General features: G+C 35.6%; 1 protein-coding gene across 2 annotated transcripts in view; it reads left to right on the top strand.

The window, feature by feature from the left end:
* The window catches only part of TRPM7 (transient receptor potential cation channel subfamily M member 7), a 57,920-nt gene that overhangs the window by 12,553 nt on the left and 25,197 nt on the right, over positions 1–20,170 (top strand). For both annotated transcript variants that reach the window (XM_054213755.1, XM_054213754.1), the window contains exons 2-12: positions 8,755–8,834; positions 11,184–11,222; positions 11,712–11,910; positions 13,598–13,811; positions 14,359–14,483; positions 15,100–15,271; positions 16,098–16,272; positions 17,507–17,630; positions 18,528–18,600; positions 18,868–18,968; positions 19,887–20,021. In XM_054213755.1, coding sequence (XP_054069730.1) covers positions 8,755–8,834; positions 11,184–11,222; positions 11,712–11,910; positions 13,598–13,811; positions 14,359–14,483; positions 15,100–15,271; positions 16,098–16,272; positions 17,507–17,630; positions 18,528–18,600; positions 18,868–18,968; positions 19,887–20,021 — 1,437 coding nt within the window. The remainder of the gene's footprint in view (positions 1–8,754; positions 8,835–11,183; positions 11,223–11,711; positions 11,911–13,597; positions 13,812–14,358; positions 14,484–15,099; positions 15,272–16,097; positions 16,273–17,506; positions 17,631–18,527; positions 18,601–18,867; positions 18,969–19,886; positions 20,022–20,170) is intronic.

Genomic DNA, 20,170 nt, shown 5'->3' with positions numbered 1-20,170 from the left:
AGAAAGAAGCAGGCATAGTATGACAGGTTTGAAAACGTTCCTATGTACTTTTGCCACGTAATTTTTTTTTTAATCTCTCATTTGAACAAAGTGGGTATTAAAGTTGGAAATGCTGGCTGAAAAGCTGTAGCTATACTTCCCTTGCAGTTACTGCCACATGCTCCCTTTCTATACTTTTTTCACATCCACGGTTGTAAGTTTTAGGGGGTAAAGAATTATTTCCACATCCTTTGAAAACTCAGTGGATTGTTGCTTCTAGATTAACGCTTTGGTATAAGTTTTGAAATACTTTATGGAATGCATCAAAATGTGATGGGTCTGAGGGCTCACAGAAAGTAATTTATAGAATCTTTAGAGAGGCTAAAATTTTTTTGGTGTTTCATGACTCGGAAGGATTGCAAGTGTCAGCTCTTTTGAAATCAGTTTACTTCAGTTTACAGTGGTGAAACTGGTTTACCTTCTGTTGTGTTTTCTTTTTCCTACCAAAATTCCAAATTCCATTGATGAAAGTTGGGAAATAAAAATCAAAATACATCTTCCCCCTCTGCCCCCCCGGCTCTTCTGAAGACATGTTCAGGAATAGCATGCCATCTGGTATGCAGACACAGTCTTATAGAGCCTCTTCTTTTGGTAAGTTTTTTAATTACTGTATCTATTATAATTGGATATTTAACTCTGAAGGTGTTTATTGTTATCACAGCTAAGAGAAAGCCATTTTGGAATTACACTAGTGTGCATGCGTCTTCTGAAATTAACTGATGGTTTATTCCATTGTGACTTGAGATCTCTCATACTGTAGAATCAGTTGTGAAATATTTTCTAGGTATATTTCAATTTTTTTTTTAATGCCTTGTATAGATGGTGTATGCATTTTAAGATTTAATACTTTGTATTGAAGAGTAATTGAAGAGTAGTTTTATGACTGGTCTAACTGCAGAACAGCATGCACCTTCACATGGGTGCTAAACGAGCAACTTAAGTTATTCTAAAATATGCTGGATTTGCTCTGAATTTCACACTGAAAGACCCATCTTGCAGTTAGAAGATCATTTTCCCAATAATATGGGTGAAGTGGATTGAGTCTGAATGTAATAAAAAACATCCCATAAATATTAGGTCTGTGGGTTTTATTCGGGTGTATCAGGGTTAAAAATAATGACTTCAGAATGTTAAATTTTGTATATGAATTTATGGTCTTCTGAATTAAATGAATCTACAAAAAAAAATAATCCCCAAACAACTTAAAACTGTGCTTTGTGATTGTTTGGTGAAAAAATTCTCGTGGAAGCAGCATATTCTCCAAATAGCACATTGGAATCGCTGTTGACAAGTTTGAGAAAGCTGTAAAAGCCCTTTTTACAAATCCCAAGTATTCTTTGCATCCAAAACTGCACGTGGATTTGGTGAGTTTGGTGGTGACTGTGTTACGTCAGAGAAGAACTCGATGAAACAATACCTACTCTGTTAGAGACCTGAATTGCTGTGAAAACTGTTCAGAGCAAATCTCCTGAACTGTTTAATAAAGACTAGGATTGTTGAAGGTTTGTTTTCGGCACTAAGGGAGCCATTGATATGAAGATTGGTATCGAATTGACAGAAGACTTTCTCTGACTGCCTTTTTTCCTTCCCTTCTTCGTCAATAGTTTTTATTTAAAATAAAACCAGTATTTTTTTTGCTGTTGAGCAATGTATTTTCAGGACTATATCAATATTTTCACTAGAGAAGTCTTTCAACCCAGAAAACTAGAGCTGTTTGGTTTCTTATGAGTCAAGCGAAGCCAGGTGAACCATTCTGCTCAGAACAGGATCTTCAACATAGCAGAGACACCTTTCGTGCACAATGGGTCTGTCTGTGTCTGAACCAGTTGGGTTCTGTAACAAGAGGTGTCCTGATGGGCTTGCGAAAAAAAGTAAATGAAACAACTTTTTCTTGTAGGTGAGGCTGCAGTTGTTTCAGAGTAATAATAAAATAATCCTGATGTGGGCTGCAGGTGAAATATCCTTGCAAAAATGTTCATTTGTAGTGTATTAAATGACAGTTTAAGACTAATGCACAATCCTCTTTTAGAATGACATACTTCACAGGGATACATTAAAGCACTCTGTATAAATATCATTTGGCATTGTGATAATATTGGGCCTTTTTGTCTTTCTAGCATTGCACACATCCATACTTTCTATAGAAGTTACTTAAAAAATTGGTAAGCTTGACTGGTATTCTAGTTATTTATTTAGGAACAAATTCTGTAAGCTTTTTGTATGTGTTGTGTATTCTCTGGACAGACAGCGCTGTTATTCTTCAGTAGAGAGTGTTTTAAATATAGTTTGTAATAATAGCTGGCCAAATGCTTTGTTTTCTTCCCCCCTTCCTTTAAAAAAAAAAAAACAAAGCAAAAAGCCCCAAACAGTAATTATAGAGGTATGTAATTTTAAATTGCAAGGAAAGCAAGTAAATTAAATGTCTGAGGTTTGCTGGAGCCAAGAGTTTAAAACAAGCGTTAGCAACTATGTGGCATCAAACTGCCTACTTTTTTCTTTTCTCCTCCCATCTGCTTATTTACTTAATGTTAGCTGAATTTCTGAAGACTTGCCTCAAATGATAAATGTTTCCTTGAGGAACTGAGTTGTGCTCTGTTAGCATTTTTAATCAAAAATTTTAGGTATTTTCTTTGGGAAACATAGGCATAACTGTCTTTCAGATAACTCTCCACCCCATACACAGCGGCTTAGTTACTTAGCTTGTCCTGGAATGCACGTTTTCAGTATCATTCAGTTAATTTGTGCTAAGAACAAGTCCAGGTACTTTACCTGGAGCACGGTTCTTACTGTCTTAAGGGTTTGAAGCCCCTGCTGGAAATCTTTGCAGTGAGAGCTAGCATGTATTTCATTTATGGCACCTCTTCCCACAAAAAGTTTTATGAATTCTAAGCTACTTGATAGGCATTAACTTAATTGGATATTGGATTAATCCTGGTTGTTTGGCTTTATTTGGTTTTATTCAACCTATTGAGTGTAAGAGCAATAAGATAAAGATTGGTCTGGAATTTCTGCCTTTCAGCTATAGCTGCAGGAGCCCAGTGCTCAGTTAGGGGTTAGCTGGCTGGGCAGGGATCACAGTTCAGTCCCATGGTATAGCACGTGCTTGGCTAATGGAGTGGGTTTCATAGATAAGAGATCCTCTTGTAAATCATGAAAAGAGTGTGTGCGGTATGTATAGTTATATAAGAAACAGTAACTTGCCAGTGGACATTTCTTTGAATGGACAAGCTAAAGGATGTTCTTAGTACTGAACGTCTCTCAGAAACATTTTGAAATTTATCTTGTTGGTTTTATGTGATGACCTAGACGGACAGGACTGCTCTACGGCAGTGCTAGCATGAGTATTCCTGCTGCAGGCAGTTTCCACTCTATCTTCTTGTTTTCAGGCTTCCTGAAACTTTCTGTGTATTTGCTTTTGCCCAAATGGAAACTTCAGCTTTCTGGAAAATTGGAGGTGGTGGAGAAAGAATACAGAGTCTATTTATTTTTAAATAAAGGACAAATAAAATTGGAATATCTTTTCCTTTAAAAACTATTGCATATATTGAACTGCCATATAGTGTAAGCAATGATTTGAAAGCTGAAATACGAGATGCTGTAGAAAGTGATATGACTTCTAAATTTGAAACTGAGGTCTATGCAATCAGTAATTGAAACCTCTATCATCAGCCTTCCACAAAAGTCACAGTTTGGTATATTCCTTTTTTAATCCAGTTCAGTTTCCTGATTCAGCTGGTCAGCTTTGTAGAAAAATTGTCAGCTGAACTGCTAGGCTGGTATGCAGCGTTGTAGGTTTGAGAGCGGTACGTTATTTAGGATAAGTTAAAGTTTAGTTCTGTAACAAATATTCTGTAACTTAGGAGCTTCCAACAGTGTACAGTATTACTAGTGGGTAGAAGGAATAAACTGGGATCCTTTTGTACATGAACAAGTTCATGATTTTCATCTATACAGTATATTTATACTTGCCATATTTGTATTGATTGAAAGTCATGCAAGTTATTTCGAGGTCTTGCCAAAAGGAAAGCTTACTTTCTATACAGAAAATAATTCAGACCCAACTTGTTGGATAAACTCAGAGAATTTCACAATGGTTTGATAAGGCTCTGTTGTACTCTTATCAATTGCTGCCCTGCTATAACTTAGGAGTCTTATTTGTCATCTTATATTTAGCATATTCAACATTTTAATATGTTGAATAAAAGGCTCTTTGTAAACACTTACGTGAGTTGAAGGGGGGAGAGTGGTAGGTGGTTGGGTTTTATTTTTTCCTGAGACCTGATCTCATACTGTACTTTGCTTCTTTTTGTTTGTAACCTGCTATATACAAAACATTAAATTATAGTTAACTTTGTCTTAAAAGTTTTCATTCTACAAGGAGCCTCGCTAAAAATATCCCTGAATTTCAGTAAAGATAACATAAGTAATTCCTTGTATCTTGAGCAGGTACACTTGAATAATTTCTATTATCGATGCTTTGGAATGCTAATGCTATTGCTGAATCAAAAATAACTAATACTAGTAAAATTTCCACATGTTGTAAAAGGTTGTGGGATTATTTTGGCGTTTAAATGCTTCCAGAAGTTGCAAGTACTGTAGTTGGGCACAGTCTCTTGAGTTTGTAGTTCAGCAAATACTTGTGTAAATTTTGTTTCAAATAGCAATTATAATTATTTCAACACTTGTGAAACTGTTATGAAAGAACTTATTTATTGGAAACAGTTTAAAGTATTTCCTTTAATCATGATCCCAGGGTGAGTCTGTCTCTTCTAGCGTATTGAATCAAATCTATGTGCTTTTTGTTTCTTGAAATTCTTTCAGAAGTACTGAAAGACACAGTGAACTTTGTTGTCTGCTCAGAAATCAGTGCAACCAGAATGAGGTATCTTGCATAACCCTCAACAGCTTTAAGACCGAGCAAATGCCTTGTTGACCACTTCGGGGGCTAGGAGTTAGTAGTTACTGTCGTACATCTTCCAAAAATAAAAGTTAAGTGTTTTTTGGTGTGCAGATGAGATCCTGCCAACATTGACTGCTAAGAGGTCTTAATGTGGTGAAATTTTCATAGATATCTCACCTGTAGGAAAAAGATAGTGAAGGTAGTTCTGGAGTACTCTTAATTGTATTAACATTTTTCTCATAAGTCTTAAATTTTATTTGGCTTGAGAGGCTTGAAATGCATGGAAGAGAATTTGGAAAGCTAAGTGTTTTCTCCTCAAGATGAGAGTTTGAAAGGAAAGAAAGTAAATAGTTGAAAAGTAGTTCATTATATGTTGATACTACTTGTGCTTTTTGCTAAAATTTGACCATATGTTTTTGGGGTTCATAGTTCCATTTCCCCCCCACTTCTCTTTCCTTTTTCTTGAATAGCAGCACTACAGAGCTCACGGTATAAGAGAGTCCTGACCCACGTTGCCTGTAGCCTTCTAAAATACGCTAGCAAAACAGATCACTCTAATTGGCAGAAGTTGCCCCATTGCTGGAAGCAGAGTTTAAGAGGTGTAGCTGTGTATGCTGTAAAGATGATTAAAAAGCTTTAATAACAGTAGGCAATTTTTTAAAAACAGTGATAACTTGCTTATTGATTTTTTTGACTACTGACTTGATCTCTTAATCTTTAGCTGACAAGGAAGTTTTCCTTAGAGGTAATTGCTGCAACTAATTTATCTTAACAGTGTTCTCTCATCATCTTCCTTTTTCTGGTCATCACAGGAACATTATGTAATAGTAGTTCTTACTTACCACGAAGGCAATACTGAGGTCAGTTATTCCTGCATTTTTAATGTGATCTTTACCCACTCAGGGGAAATGTCTCTCACTCTATTCATTTTTTTGTTTGCCCCGCCTTCTCTCCTCAACTGAAAACAAGACTCTGTAATTAGCAAGTTTGGTATAAAATCTCTTGCAATAGAGATTGATCAGCGTATAAGAGTGCTTTTGGAAAGAGTCTAATTTTACCAAATAGAAAGTTCCAAGTATGTTTTAATAACATTATAGAGCGAGCCTCCTCCATGTAAATAGCGTAGATGTACCCATGCTGTACTGAAAATGCTTTCGCTCCTGAAGAATAGAGAGAATTCCTTGATGAGTGGTTAAAACTGTACATTCTTTAAGATAAAAATTAATGATTATTTTTTTAATTTTCAGAACAGTTTACTAAGAAAAGTGGTGTTGCACATTGTGACCCTGTGTTCCTTGTCCGCAGCTTTGATCACTGCTTAGTAATAAAACAGTATTGCATGGAGCAATTGACGCAATTACTTGTGGTTTATATACTTCGGTTTTCAGTATCTAGCATGTTATGCCTGTGGAAGCTTGCTTCAAGGTGTGGTTTTAGCCAGCTAACTAAAACATTTAAGTATTAAATTACTCTTTATCTTTGTATATTCTGGAGGATCTGCAGAGTTCCTACGTAAGCTTGAACTACTGCAATGGTAAAGCAATGATCTGTGTAAGACCTCAGTTTTAAGAAATGAAGTAAAAAAAATGCATACCCATATAAACAGTGGGGACACTCAGCTAAGCAGAAAGCAGTTTCCAGAACTGGGGCTCGTATCACACAGGCTAAGACTTGATAGTGTTCAAAAAATACTATGAGAGGAGGAAGCTAAAAATTTGGACTACCTACTCTATGTATATTTTTACATGTAGAATGAATATACATATAGAAATGTACATATACACATGTATGAAATTTGTTTTTATAACACTGCTAATCTTCTGATAAAGGTAGAGAAGAGATAAAGCTGTTTTGAGCCCAGCTCATGTAAAGCACGGGTGTCTTAGGAACTGAGGAGAAAGCTACTGAAAGATTAGAGAGGAACTGAGGACAGCAGAGGAAGGGATCTTCTCTTTCACAAGCCTGTTAAGAGTCAGTCATTTTGATCTTGTGCTCCAAAGGAGAAGGCGGGGTGGGGGGAAGAGGGAAAAACACCATAAATGTAACAGAATCGTTCATAACACCATTTTTGCATATAATGTCGAATATCCTGTTTTTCCCTTGCTAGGCCTTCTTTCTTTCTCCTTTGCAACAGCATTCTTTCCTATGTGTAGGGAAAGGAGGTAGGAGAGTAGCAAATAATGGCTTTGGCTATTTATTCCAGGTGTTGAAAATATTAATTTAAATGTAAAATATAAGGTGTGAGTGCTCATTCTGTTGTTTACAGCTCCTCTTCCCCACCATGGTTCTTTCCTGTGGATTGTGCACCTCCCCTTCTTTACCGTTCTTTCTCTCTTGGGAAGTGCTTGTACCCTGCAACTTTCCATCAGCGTTGGAGGAGACTGGTAGCCCTCTTAAAGTGAAGACAGAAACTGGAGCAGCAGTTTGTCGGCGTCTTGACAGATTCATAGTCAAAGGTCACTAAAACAAGATATTGGAAGGAGATCATGATAAATAATGTGGGAAAGATCTGCTGAATCCGGGAAAAGTTTAGAAAGAGGGTGGGCAGTTGAGGAGTGGTTTTCCAGGGGACCTATATTAAAACTACCTGATACATTCTTACTTGTAAGAATTTATCTGCATTATCTTAAACTGATCTTGAAATTGTAGTGAGTGAAAAAAAAATCCATCTTTACTGAATCTTTTATTGTAATAGATCTGGAAAAAAAATCTTAATTTCTTCATAGTTTCCACAGACCTCTATTTAGATACCTATGAATAATATACATCAGTCTTTTTTCCCCCTTGTAAAATAGAATGGGTATGAAATTTCTCAAATTCTCCTAAAGGTAAAATGTAATTGTAGAACAGGGCATGCTGTTAGCAATGAAGAAATCCTAACGTAATCTTAATAAGGATTTAAAGCAATATTGCATAAGGTACGACTTGACATCCCAAGATTTTTTTTTCTTGTTTTTAATTACTGAAAATCATGTCCAAGTTCCTTTCCCAATGTATTGCTGAAACATGACTAGACATTGGGCATTATGCATATTGTTTAGCATGCAATTCTGAGTTTATCATGTAAGATAATGTTACATTGTTGTTTAAAGCATCTGAAATTAAATTATGTCCAGCTGTTAGAATAGGTAAGTATTTCAAGAAGTAAACATGCTTAATTTCAGAACATGTTTCGAGTTTAGAGCTTGTCTAACAGCTTAGAGATGCTAGTTAAATTTGTTTATTGAAATTAAAAGTTTCTTGATGAAGAACAAAGGTTATGACCTATTTATTGCTACTAGAAAAGATTGCCAGTGTTGTTAGAAAACTTTCTTACCCATAATTTCAAGATGAAAATTTTACTTTATTAAAGAAGTAAATAGATGAAATTACTGTTATCTCAGTGTAGTGCAGTTAATTTTTAAAAAAATTAACTGATTTTTTTTATTTCTTAGCAAGATAGGTAAACAATATATGTTGAAAATGTTTGTGGTTTTTTTGGTACGTCTCTTTGCATATTGCAAATTTTTATTCTTTAAATATTAGTTTATATTTCAAGGGATTTGTGTATAAAATAAGTTACATAATGATTCTGGTTATCTCAACTTTTAGGCAGCATGAGATGCTTTTATAGGGTCATATATGGTTGTGTTAGTTTTTGGGAGACAGCAAAACATCAAATGATGATTTAATTTCTTTTTGTTAGACACTAGTTGCCTTCATCCTTAAATAAAATAAAACCTTCATGTTCTAATTCTTGTTTCCCTAAAAAGCATTTTTCATTGCCAAGTTGTATGATTTGTATTTTATAATACTATTACATTTTTATTTTTCAGTCCCAGAAATCCTGGATAGAAAATACTTTCACCAAGAGGGAGTGTGTGTATATTATACCAAGTTCAAAAGACCCCCACAGGTAAACAAAAAATGATGCAAGAATTTATTGCTGCTCTTTAAAATTAAAAAAGTCGGTATATAAAGAGAATGTATAATAGATTTTTGGACAAACTATCTGTATAAAATAGTGTCTTTAGTTAACGTTTTTGTGGCTGGGCATTGTCATTTTTGGTGTCTAGCTTGGATTTTTTTATTTTCTCTGAAAGTACTTTGGCATTGCAGAATCCCTAATAAACGTTTGCCTCTTCCCTTTGCTGTTTCTTACCAGTCCTCCTAGTGATGCCTATGGTGTGTCTGCTGTGTGGGTGTTTTGTAACTTTTCTTTTTTTGGTGGCATAGTTCTGAAATCAGAAAGTTTCATAGAAATATAGTCTACTAGAATTTAAAGAACAGCAGTGTGAGTGTAGGGTGAAATGTAAAAATAAACCTGACAGAGCAGGAAAAAGGGATGAAGAACTCATAGAAGAATAAAAAAAACCCCAAGAATTGTGGTGGGAGAAAAAATTACAAAACAAAGCTGAAGAAATATTTGCTTCCAGGGAAGAGAGATGAAATAAGAATCATTTGGGTACCAAAAGATTTAATGTGGTAACTAGTAATTTTTCATCCTTAAGTTCTGTAAGGGAAAAAATGAGGCTGAAAAATGGGGAAATATGTTTCTAGAGGGGAGGCTGAGACTAATAAGGAATATTTTGCATATTTCACATGCCACTTTTATCTTATGCTAAATTAGAGATGTGATATCAAGCGAGTTAGTGATACCTCTAACGTATCTAATTTGTAGAATTATCTTCACTAAGTGTTACAGGTATAATTTAAGAGTTCCTGCAATGATTGAACTTGATGTGCGTAGTCATGACATCTGTGTCACAGATTAAGTAAAATCAAATCAAAAACAGATTGAAAATTTGACATTTTTAAGGCAGTTCTATCTCCCCAAAATGTTTACTATTGTCATTATGGATTTCAGATCTGCCTTTTTTAATTATTCTTTTTTATGTCATATATTTGAGAGCAACTGAGAAACCTTTTCTTCTAGACTTCAGAAAACTTCTATTTCAGTCTTTTCCATGAAAAAAGTTATAAATCTCTCTTGTTCTATCGGGGCAGAGTATTATTTTTCTTTTAAGAACTTTGGTTTTAGGCAGAGAAACTACAAAGTAAATGCTGTAGAATTTTTAAGTTATTGTAAATAATTTATCACATTCCTTTAAACCATGTGACATGATAAGCTTTTAGAATTTATAGCCGCAATTGTAGCCCATGGAAAATTTGCAAATGCAAACAAAGTAATTAGGAAACTGTTAAAATTTCCAGAGCATTTCACAAGGAACAAAATGATCTTCAACACTTGCCCTTTTAGTTTAACCCATTTGTAGCATACAGTGGACTTTACAACTTTCCCATCGGATTTTGTCCTTCAGTTTGTAAGAATTGCTTAGTGTTATTCGTGAATTACGCATAAATGAATGAAACATAGACAGGAGTGTTCAGTATGTTTTGTTGATCAGTACCTTTTAGTATAGATAATTACACTTTAATAACTGTTAGAGAAGATCTAACACTGTAGGTGATTAATAGCAGCGTGTAACTTTTATAAAGGGCAAAATTAAAAAATTGCTTATGTGTGAAAATAGTTTAAGACTACCGTATAACATCTGTATTTGTATGCTTTTGCGTACTAGTTCTTAACCATAATTGGTTAACAGCTGCTTATGAATATTATGGAAAACAGTGGTATAAATTTATCTGCTATGCTAACTTTAAATAGTAAGAAAGCTGTTAGCAGGAAAACACGGAAAATGTTTAAGATGGAGGAGGGTAGAAATGAGGAATTCTTTTTATACAATAAAATTTATGTAAAGACACTACTGTATAAGGTTTGTTCAAATATATCTTTTTCTGTACATGCAACTTAGAAATGATCAAACAACCTTCACGCACAGACAGTTCAACCTGAATGTATATTAAAAGAATGAATTTGTAGAATAGACACAACAACGTACAGTTAGAATGAGTCCAAGTCTATAAGTAACTCCTCAGCATCTAGCAAAATGTTTCAGTTTGAGCACTGCAGCTAATCCTGTCTGAAATATTCCTGGGCTTCAGATATTCAGCTTGAAAACCTGACTGAAGTCTCAGGACTGAAGCTTTTGCATGTTTATGTGTTTTTACTTGCCAAGTATGCTACAGTCAGTCAAGTTACCATGTTAAAAATGGGCAAACTTGGGGCACCATGTTTTCCATTTACTGGAGACCTTTTTTTTTAACCATGAAGTTGTGTGAGTGGAATGTGTCTGCCTCTGTCTCTCCTCCCCCCTTAAAAATGAAGGTGAAGTTTACTTATATATTTAAATATTTCTTATAGATGCCTTCCAGGATGTCAGATTTGTCAGCAACTTGTCAGGTAAGAGTTCTTTGTAATTACAATATTTATAAATATTTTTTTCCATTAAACAAGCGCTTTCATAGTAGGGTTTAAAAAAGTTTTGATCAATATTCCAGATGACAAGTCGGTGAGAGGTTAGATATAAAACAAATATAAGTAATGAATAAAGAACTGTCTGCAATATGTAGATCACAGATTTATAAGTGTTATATAAATTATTTGGCTTCAAAGAATCAATTTTCTGTGTCCTGACTACTCAGTTTGTTCTGGCCTCCAACTTGCTATCTCAATGAGCTTCAATATTTTGCATAATAATTATGTCTTGTAATTAATTCTTGCAATAAATATGTATGGCAACAAGGCTTGCTCTAGAAAAGAGGTTTATATAATATTTAGAATTTTTGCTTTCTAAATCTGATGTATCTCTGTTACAGATAAAAGTTCTTCTCTCTTGTCTTCTAGTAATACTATTTACTTAAGTATTCTAAATGATATGGTTGGGTGCAGGTGCTGTTGTGGCCGCTTGGTCAGACAACATGCTTGTTTTACTGCAAGTCTTGCCATGAAATACTCCGATGTGAAGCTGGGTGAAAACTATAATCAGGAAATAGAAGAATGGTCAGTGGAAAAACATACAGAACAGACCTCTACTGATGCTTACGGTGTCATCAACTTTCAAGGTGGCTCTCATTCTTATAGGGCTAAGGCATGTATGACATTTCCTTTTTTTCTTAACTCTGAACATGTTGATATAGATGGTGGATGCTTAATTTAACTTTTGAAACTGAAGGCTGAAAACAATGTCACCCATATTGTGACAAACCAGTGTCCTCTACTATTTTAGTATTTTTTTTATTGTGATCTGAGTTCTTTCTACTTTCCATATTTTAATTTACTTTTCATAACAAAAGTTGCTCAGCTCAATCAGAATTAGTTGTATTCATCTGCAGACTTACTTTCAAATTGCAAATGGTGGTAAGAATTCACAACCACTTCAGCAAAACATTACATTAAGAATTCAGTGTCACTGTTTCAGACTTCATTGAAATACAGCTTACTCATCTATGCTGCTTGCTTACTCACTACTGTTAAATTTTTATAAGACCTGTTAAGTAGCATCTGCTATCTTAACCCTCTAGACATAATTTTCAAACTCTGAAAAATCATTTAAAATTATGGATAGATGTGGAATATGCTGCTTTAGTAGACTTGTTCAAAATTATTAAAGCGTAATGATACTGATCAGAATAACTGAGTTTTTTGGGAGAAGGAGTTAGTTAAAAACAAGCACACAAATAAACTGAAATTTTGGAAACCAGCTCTTAATTCACAAGCGAACATGTACTGGAGAGGCTAGAAAAGTGGAAATTTTGACATATTCTCCTCAACCATTTTGAAAGGATTTCTAGCTGTGGTAGAAATGATTTAATGCTCACACTGTTGTAAGTTGCAAGGGGTTCTGATACAGTGTGGTTCCTATGGTCAAACTGAAGCACTTGAATGGGGGAGCTGTGTTCTTCATGCAGCCAGCTGAGCCCCCAGCGATAGCCCAGTGCTCTTGGAGAGATCATCTCTGTGGAGAGAAGGGCTCTTAGCAGAATTCTTTCATGTTGGTAATAGCAGTGTATGTGTTCCTTTGTATGCTTAGTATAGCTTAAAATTTATGTGAATCCTTTTCTAGGAGTACAGAAATAGCAACCTGCCAGTACTCATTTCCGTGCTTGCTTCTGCAGAGTGCTGGTGGGGTTGCAAAAACCAGTTTATTGGAATAGTGATGTTTTTTTAGTTAGACCTTGATTCAGGGAGGGCTTATTGAAGAGCTTGTATTAAAGATGCAGCAATATCTTTAACTGATCAACCATCTACTTAATCTTACGCTGTTAAACATAGGAAATTAAAAAGCTGCTAGTTTTGAAGTTTTCTATTAAAGAATGTGGCTTTCCTTCCCACCAGAAATAGGGAAAGAAAAGCAAGCAACTGTCTTGTCTGTAAAACTTTTCGGAAGAGACATGCAAGCCTCTCCCCAGTAGATGGCAGAACTTTTATAAATATTTCTGAATTTCATCTAATTTAGAGATTATCCAATGCTTTCATAAAGACTCATTTTGCTAGGTCACTGTGCCAGTAGGATGGAATAACATAATCTTTCTACAGTTTGTTCCCTTTCCAAAACTTTCTTTCAAAATTGTTAACTATCTTGTCCTTAATTCTGGAGAACATAAAGTAAGTTTGTTCGTTTATTGCATCTGCTGTGTTTTAAGAAAGTGAATTACATTTTCCGTAGCTAGAAATAGGATAATAGATCCTGAAGTACATGATGGTTCTTCTTTTTACTCATTGATTCTGTGATGATTTCTTTTAAGAACCATTTAACACTCTTCTTGTGCCTGCAGTATGTGCGATTGTCATACGACACTAAGCCTGAAGCTATTCTGCAACTTATGCTTAAAGAATGGCAGATGGAGTTGCCGAAGCTTGTTATATCTGTACATGGGGGCATGCAGAAATTTGAACTTCACCCACGCATCAAACAGTTGCTTGGCAAAGGTCTTATTAAAGCTGCAGTAACAACAGGAGCCTGGATTATAACTGGAGGAGTGAACACAGGTAAAGAAGTACCAATAAATGCGCACAGTTAACTGGTTATGGTTTATAAGAGCCAAAAGACTTAATGGATGCATTGCTTCATCTTAAAACAAAGTGAATTTGAGTGGGTTTGGTCAAGTAAAATTAAAAGAATACATTTTGAACGTGTGTAGTTGGAAGTGGGCTGCTGTTTTGTCCTGCAAACAGACACAACAGACAGATGGGGCGTTTGGGGTTTTGTGGCTTTTTTTTTGGTTTGATTTTGGATTTCGGATTTTTTTTGTGTTTGCTTTCTGGTTTTGAAACTGCAAGAGGAGAAAATGCGATTAAACCAAGTACAGTAATGTACTGTAAATTCTTTAGTTCTTATTAGGCTAATATTAATTTTTTTGAATTACTGATACATAGTATTTTGTTTCCTTCTGGGGGATGTAGTATGGTGCTCTTTCTTTGGCATTGTGTTAAATTAGTTCCCAGATCCTTAAAGGCCCTGTTAACTAATAAAACAGTTGTATTTCTTAATAAGATGTGACATTCAAGATACTGAAATCATTTTGTGCACAAACAGGTGTTGCAAAACATGTTGGTGATGCTCTAAGAGAACATGCTTCCAGATCATCTCGAAAGATTTGCACTATTGGGATTGCTCCATGGGGAGTGATTGAAAACAGAAATGACCTTGTTGGAAGAGATGTAAGGATAAATTACCTAATTGAAATAATGAATTACCTGACTTATTTTTTGACAAATCTGCTCAAGTGTGTTTTTTCATTTGCTTTGCGTTACTGGAATACTTGCTCTAATATGAAGATACATTGACATCTGTGACTTACGCAAGATCATTAGTGTAAACAAGTTGCAAAATGCAAATGTACTAGAGGAGGAGCTTGTTCTCACGTACTTCATCCTCCCCTCCCTCCCCCGATATTACTGAATCAGATAAAAAAAAAAAGCCAAAGTATTACAGAGAATTCACATTTACAGGGGACGATAAGTTGAAAAATTTTGATGCAGAGTCTTCAATGCTACTGTTCACCAGAGCAGTCACAAGTTTTCCCCAAAGATGCCTTTTCAAAGGACCTTTTCTCTGTTATCTTTCAGAACAGAATACTTTTGTCATATAGTTACCTGCTTTCCTGCACAAAGTTAAGAGCTATAGCTGTTGGTGAATCCTGCCCCAAGGCACACTTACATGTGTCAGTGCTTCTTGTTGAACCACTGCTTCTTGTGTTTAGACAAAAAGTTAAGTTTTACAGAGACGAATTTGAATCTGTATAAGTAAAAGACATTGTTGTGTGCTTATACTTAGGTGGTTGCTCCATACCAAACCTTATTAAACCCATTAAGTAAACTAAACGTCCTAAATAACCTCCATTCCCATTTCATTCTGGTGGATGATGGAACCGTTGGAAAGTACGGAGCAGAAGTTAAATTGCGGAGAGAACTGGAAAAAACTATTAATTTGCAACGGATCCATGCAAGTAAGTAATTCTGATCCCTGAGGGCTGAGTGTTACTGTGCTTTAAGGAAAAAGGTACTCGCACCAAACATCCAAATGAAAAAACAGAAAAATTAGTCTTTTGTTTATGTTTCAAGTCCAAATGATTACTTTGCAAATTTCAGTTGCTGCTTTGGACCCTAGATATTGCTGATAGATACAGAATTTCTCTGGGACCAGACGGGAGAGTTCTTTGGGATGAAGTTGCCAATTTTGCTTTGATAAAGCAAATGCACGTCACTTGAGTTACTAGTCTGTTGTCAGGCCGTACTGGTCTGATTGATTCATGATTTTGACACTGATCACTTGCAGTTTCACAATAGGACAATTGAGTTTGTAAAACATCATCTGTGTTTGTGCAAAGAAACCATGACTTCTTTTTGTGTTTTCCCAATTATGGAGCAACACGTGTGTTTTTTCTCTTCTAGGAATGCTTTTGCAATACTCCCTGTCAGTAGAGGGTTTCCATGTAACTATGTTCAAATTGTGTATGTATTTGCATCTTTGGAAACTATTTGTGAGGAAGGTAGAAGGGGAGTTCCCTAAAGAAAAAACGTTCACTTTTCTACACTAGTTCAGGAATATTTCTGTGAACAATCTCTTCTGTTTTGTAGACTGTATTCCATTGCATTTATCATCTGCTTTGCAGTGCTTTCCCTCCAGCCCAAAGTATAAACAGTGCTTGAAACTGCATTAACAAGAGTTAAAATGTCAGGCAGCATTTTAATATTTAATCTGTAGAAGGGATGTGCATTCCCTATACACTTACTACATTGTTTGTTTTTTATTACTTACTTGCAACTTCATAGGAATTGGACAAGGTGTGCCTGTGGTGGCACTTGTATTCGAAGGTGGCCCCAACGTCATACTCACAGTTTTAGACTTCCTTCAAGAAAGTCCTCCTGTGCCGGTGGTAGTATGTGAAGGAACTGGTAGAGCTGCTGACATATTGGCGTATGTTCACAAGCAAACAGAGGAGGGAGGGTAAGTCCTGGCACTGCTAACCAAACTAGCAGTCATACATAGATGGATTTTGAGACCATTCCTTAATGAATTTGTGCAAGAGCATCTGTGGAAAGGCTAAAAGCAGAGAGCGTAATGATGTGATGTAGCTTTCCAGGTTGGCTGCAATTAATAGCTCTGGCTAAAGACCAAGAATTCTTTTCTAGTTCTAGAGTCCTCCCACATACCTTGTACTAGTTGCACCAAATTCTGTAGCGAATGCTTGCTTTAGCAATACTTACAGAAAGGATAGGAAAAGTGTACACGCCTATATCCTAAATTATGGGAAACATCTTGTGTGTAACTTCAGTTATGTATGGTAGTTTTGTTACACCATTATAACTAGAGGGCTCAATTCTCAGTTTAAATTCTCTGTCTGCTTCAACTTCATATTTTAACTAAGCCACACTAACTTAAGGGGTAAATGTGACAGTTCTTAAGCGTGCACAACAGAGTTTTGCTCAACAGAAGTCAGAGCTGACCAGACCTTCCAGAATGTGAGAATAATATAGACAATAGTATGTTGCCAAACTGCTTGAAAATACCACTTGAGTACATTGAATGGAAATATTTTTATGCAGTTAGCTGTTGCATAGTAGTAACTTTTCTTGAAAAGGAGTCAGAAAGAGTTTCTATACTGTTTCTTCTGAGTAGTCCTCAAACCTAACTTCTTACATACTTCTGTTTAGTGCAGAAAACACTTGTCTGTTTTAAGTGTAGTTTCAAATAAAAAAAGGGATGTGCTTGGGCTCCGCAATACTTAGTGATTTCTAGTTCGTTGTCAGATTTGCATATATCCTTAAACATATTGGGTCCTTGTTGCAGGGACTGCCTCAGAACCAGGAGGCAGGGATCTAACGTAGAAGTAAACCAAACAGCTTTGTGCATAGTAAGATCAGAAGCAGGTCTTATTCAGAGGGGTGAGTATGTAGTATTTTGTGTCAAAATCTTCTAGTTGAGAGTATCTCAGAACTGTGTATGGGAAGGAAAGGGAAAGGAGCTGAGTTACTTTTAGGAGGCTGTAATAGAAAGTCATAGATTAAGCAACCTATACTTCTTCCTAAAGGTTACCCAAGGTTTTGCCACTGAAACAGTAATAGGCTTATAGATAGCAAAACTTTGAATGGACATGTTGAAACTAATTAAATGCATTGTTGCTCTTACTGTTCATGTATAACAGTGTGTTTTCCTGTTTGTTTGTTTGTTTCAATCTCAGGAATGTTCCTGAGGGTGCCGAGCCTGAAATCATTTCAACCATCAAAAAGACATTTAACTTTGGTCAAAGTGAAGCAGTTCATTTGTTTCAGACACTGCTGGAATGCATGAAAAAAAAAGAACTTGTAAGTAGATCTTGCCATAAAAACTTTTTATGCAAGGTGCGTGCATTTCTGGGTATAATATTGAATTGTATCTCAATGTTGTTTATGATCAAGAGTCATTCAGAGATCTTTTCTGGACATAGTGGATCTTACAGTTATAGAAGATAGTCAAATACAGTTTTTGTATATACTTTATCTCATGGCCAAGAGAGACTTAATTCTTGTGATTATTCCTTGTAATCTGAGTTGTTGTTTCCAAGCCAGTTTGGTTTGTTTATAGTGTGTATGTAGTTTGTATTTGGGTTGCTGCCCTTTTTTCTTGCTTTGATTTTTTTAAAAAAAAAACCAAACAAAAACCTTTGAGCTTTTTTGGCTTGCTTTTTTTTCCCCCCCCGGTCTTTTAATCATGACTGTACTAACAGAGGTCTATGATCACTGCATGCTTAAAGCAAAAGCACTTTATAGAGCTTTGTATCTAGCCTGAGTTCAGGTACTGGTGTCTCGTTTGGACATCATGTTGTGCTGTTCTAAGGTTTAAAATTGTCATATTCAGATAAAAATATTATCTGGCAGGTTAATCTCATAATTTAGAATGAACTGGAGGGGTAAACAAAATATCCGATGTTTACAGACAATAGAGAATTGTAATCATAGTGGGGGAAAAAGTTCACATTAATTAAGGAGTGTAAAGGGTTTCTGCTATGCTTTTTCTCATAAAAGATTGTCTTGTGTGGCACCCAGTTAGGAAAACAATACAGAGCGCACGCTAAAGTTTAAATCGAGCATAAGCTTAAATTGCATCGAAGGTAAGATGACTTTTTAATATATGTCAATTCCTGATGTAAAAGACTGGAGCTAATCACCTTTGCCTGAAAATAACTTTAAAATATGTTTTCCCTATTTTGCCATTTTGGACAGATTACAGTTTTTCATATTGGGTCAGACGAACATCAGGACATTGATGTTGCAATACTTACAGCATTGTTAAAAGGTGAGACTTAATTTTAAGACCATTTGGAATCTCCAGCTGTTGTTTCTTAGTGTTTATATGATGGATTATTTATAAAATACTGTAATTTGTAGGAATCTTCAGTTTTTAACCGAATAATAGTTTTCTCATTGTATATACCATAATGTTTCATAAATGATGAAATATACTGGTGGGTTGCTTGATTTGGCCTTTTTAGGAAGAAAGAATGTTTATTCTGTTATATTTTAATTAATTTAAAATGTTTTTTCATTGTTTTTGCTTCTTAAGGCACGAATGCATCTGCATTTGACCAGCTTGTTCTTACACTTGCGTGGGATAGAGTTGACATAGCCAAAAATCATGTTTTTGTTTATGGGCAACAATGGCTGGTATGTAATGGTCTGGATTAAGCAGAATGATATTTTCTAAGAGAGAAGCTCAATTTACTGTGAAGAATGAATCTTTTGACTTTTGTAGAGAGACTGTAGAATACCGACACGTTTATTTTGAGGACAGTAATTTTTGCATACTGCAGAGTCTTAGAGCTGTTTTGTTAGTGTAGTTGAAAATGGTCCAAACATTTTAGAAATGTGCTAAGTGTTCTTAATAATTAGAGGAGAAAAGACATTGCAATAGGTGGAAGCTGAATTCATGTTAGTCGGATGCTGCTTCTTCCTTAAAGTTGCATGGTCATAGGAAGTCCCTGAGAAAGATCTAGTAAAATGCATATATTAACTAGTGTTGGCAGCACTGCAGTGTCTTTTGAGGGGAAGGACAAAATGTCTGTTTCTTGTGGTCTGCAAATTAGTTTCAAAACAATATTGTGGATCTTGCCTTTTTCCCATATTACTGTAAAAATAAAACACAGTCTTACATGAGTGTGCAGTCAAAAGTACATAATGTAAGGCTTGTTGACGGCAATGACAGTTCTGAGCATTTGTCTCTGAAGCAAATTGTGCTTTAAATGTTTTATGTCTTTGTGTTTCATCTAATATCAATCTGTGAGAACAGCTTAACTGTGTTAAACCAAATACCTACTTAGTCCCATATACTGTGTCAGTAGGAGATACCTATGGAAGAGTATAAGACTTGCTGATCAAGTTTTCAGAATATTCTCTCATCCTGTAGTTGTGTGAAGTTCGGGGGATTTTCGAACCAGGGGTGAGGTCTTTGTATTTATAGACATATAAGATTTCCCCAGTCCTGTGAGTGAATGAGGTTGATATGTAATCTAAGTACACTTGCTTTTGTGGTGCCCCGTTTTACTGGTTCTTCCCAGGCTCTACCTTGTTATTTATTTATTGTAGGTTGGCTCTCTGGAACAGGCTATGTTAGATGCCCTCGTGATGGATAGAGTTGCATTTGTGAAACTTCTGATTGAAAATGGAGTAAGCATGCACAAATTTCTTACAATTCCCAGGCTGGAAGAACTTTATAACACAGTAAGTGAATGATTACTTTTTAAGCTGCTTTTATCACAGCTTTTCAGTTGCTCAGTGTGTTGTATGCTGAGTCATGCGCACCAGCCTGAAGGCCATGGGGTGTCGACAGAGAAGGCTTCCTGGCGTGAGGTTAGAGTTAAGAAGTGCAT

Source organism: Rissa tridactyla, chromosome 9 (genome assembly GCF_028500815.1).
Source record: "Rissa tridactyla isolate bRisTri1 chromosome 9, bRisTri1.patW.cur.20221130, whole genome shotgun sequence".
Classification (NCBI taxonomy): Eukaryota; Metazoa; Chordata; class Aves; order Charadriiformes; family Laridae; genus Rissa; species Rissa tridactyla.
This window is presented reverse-complemented; position numbering and strand designations above follow the sequence as displayed.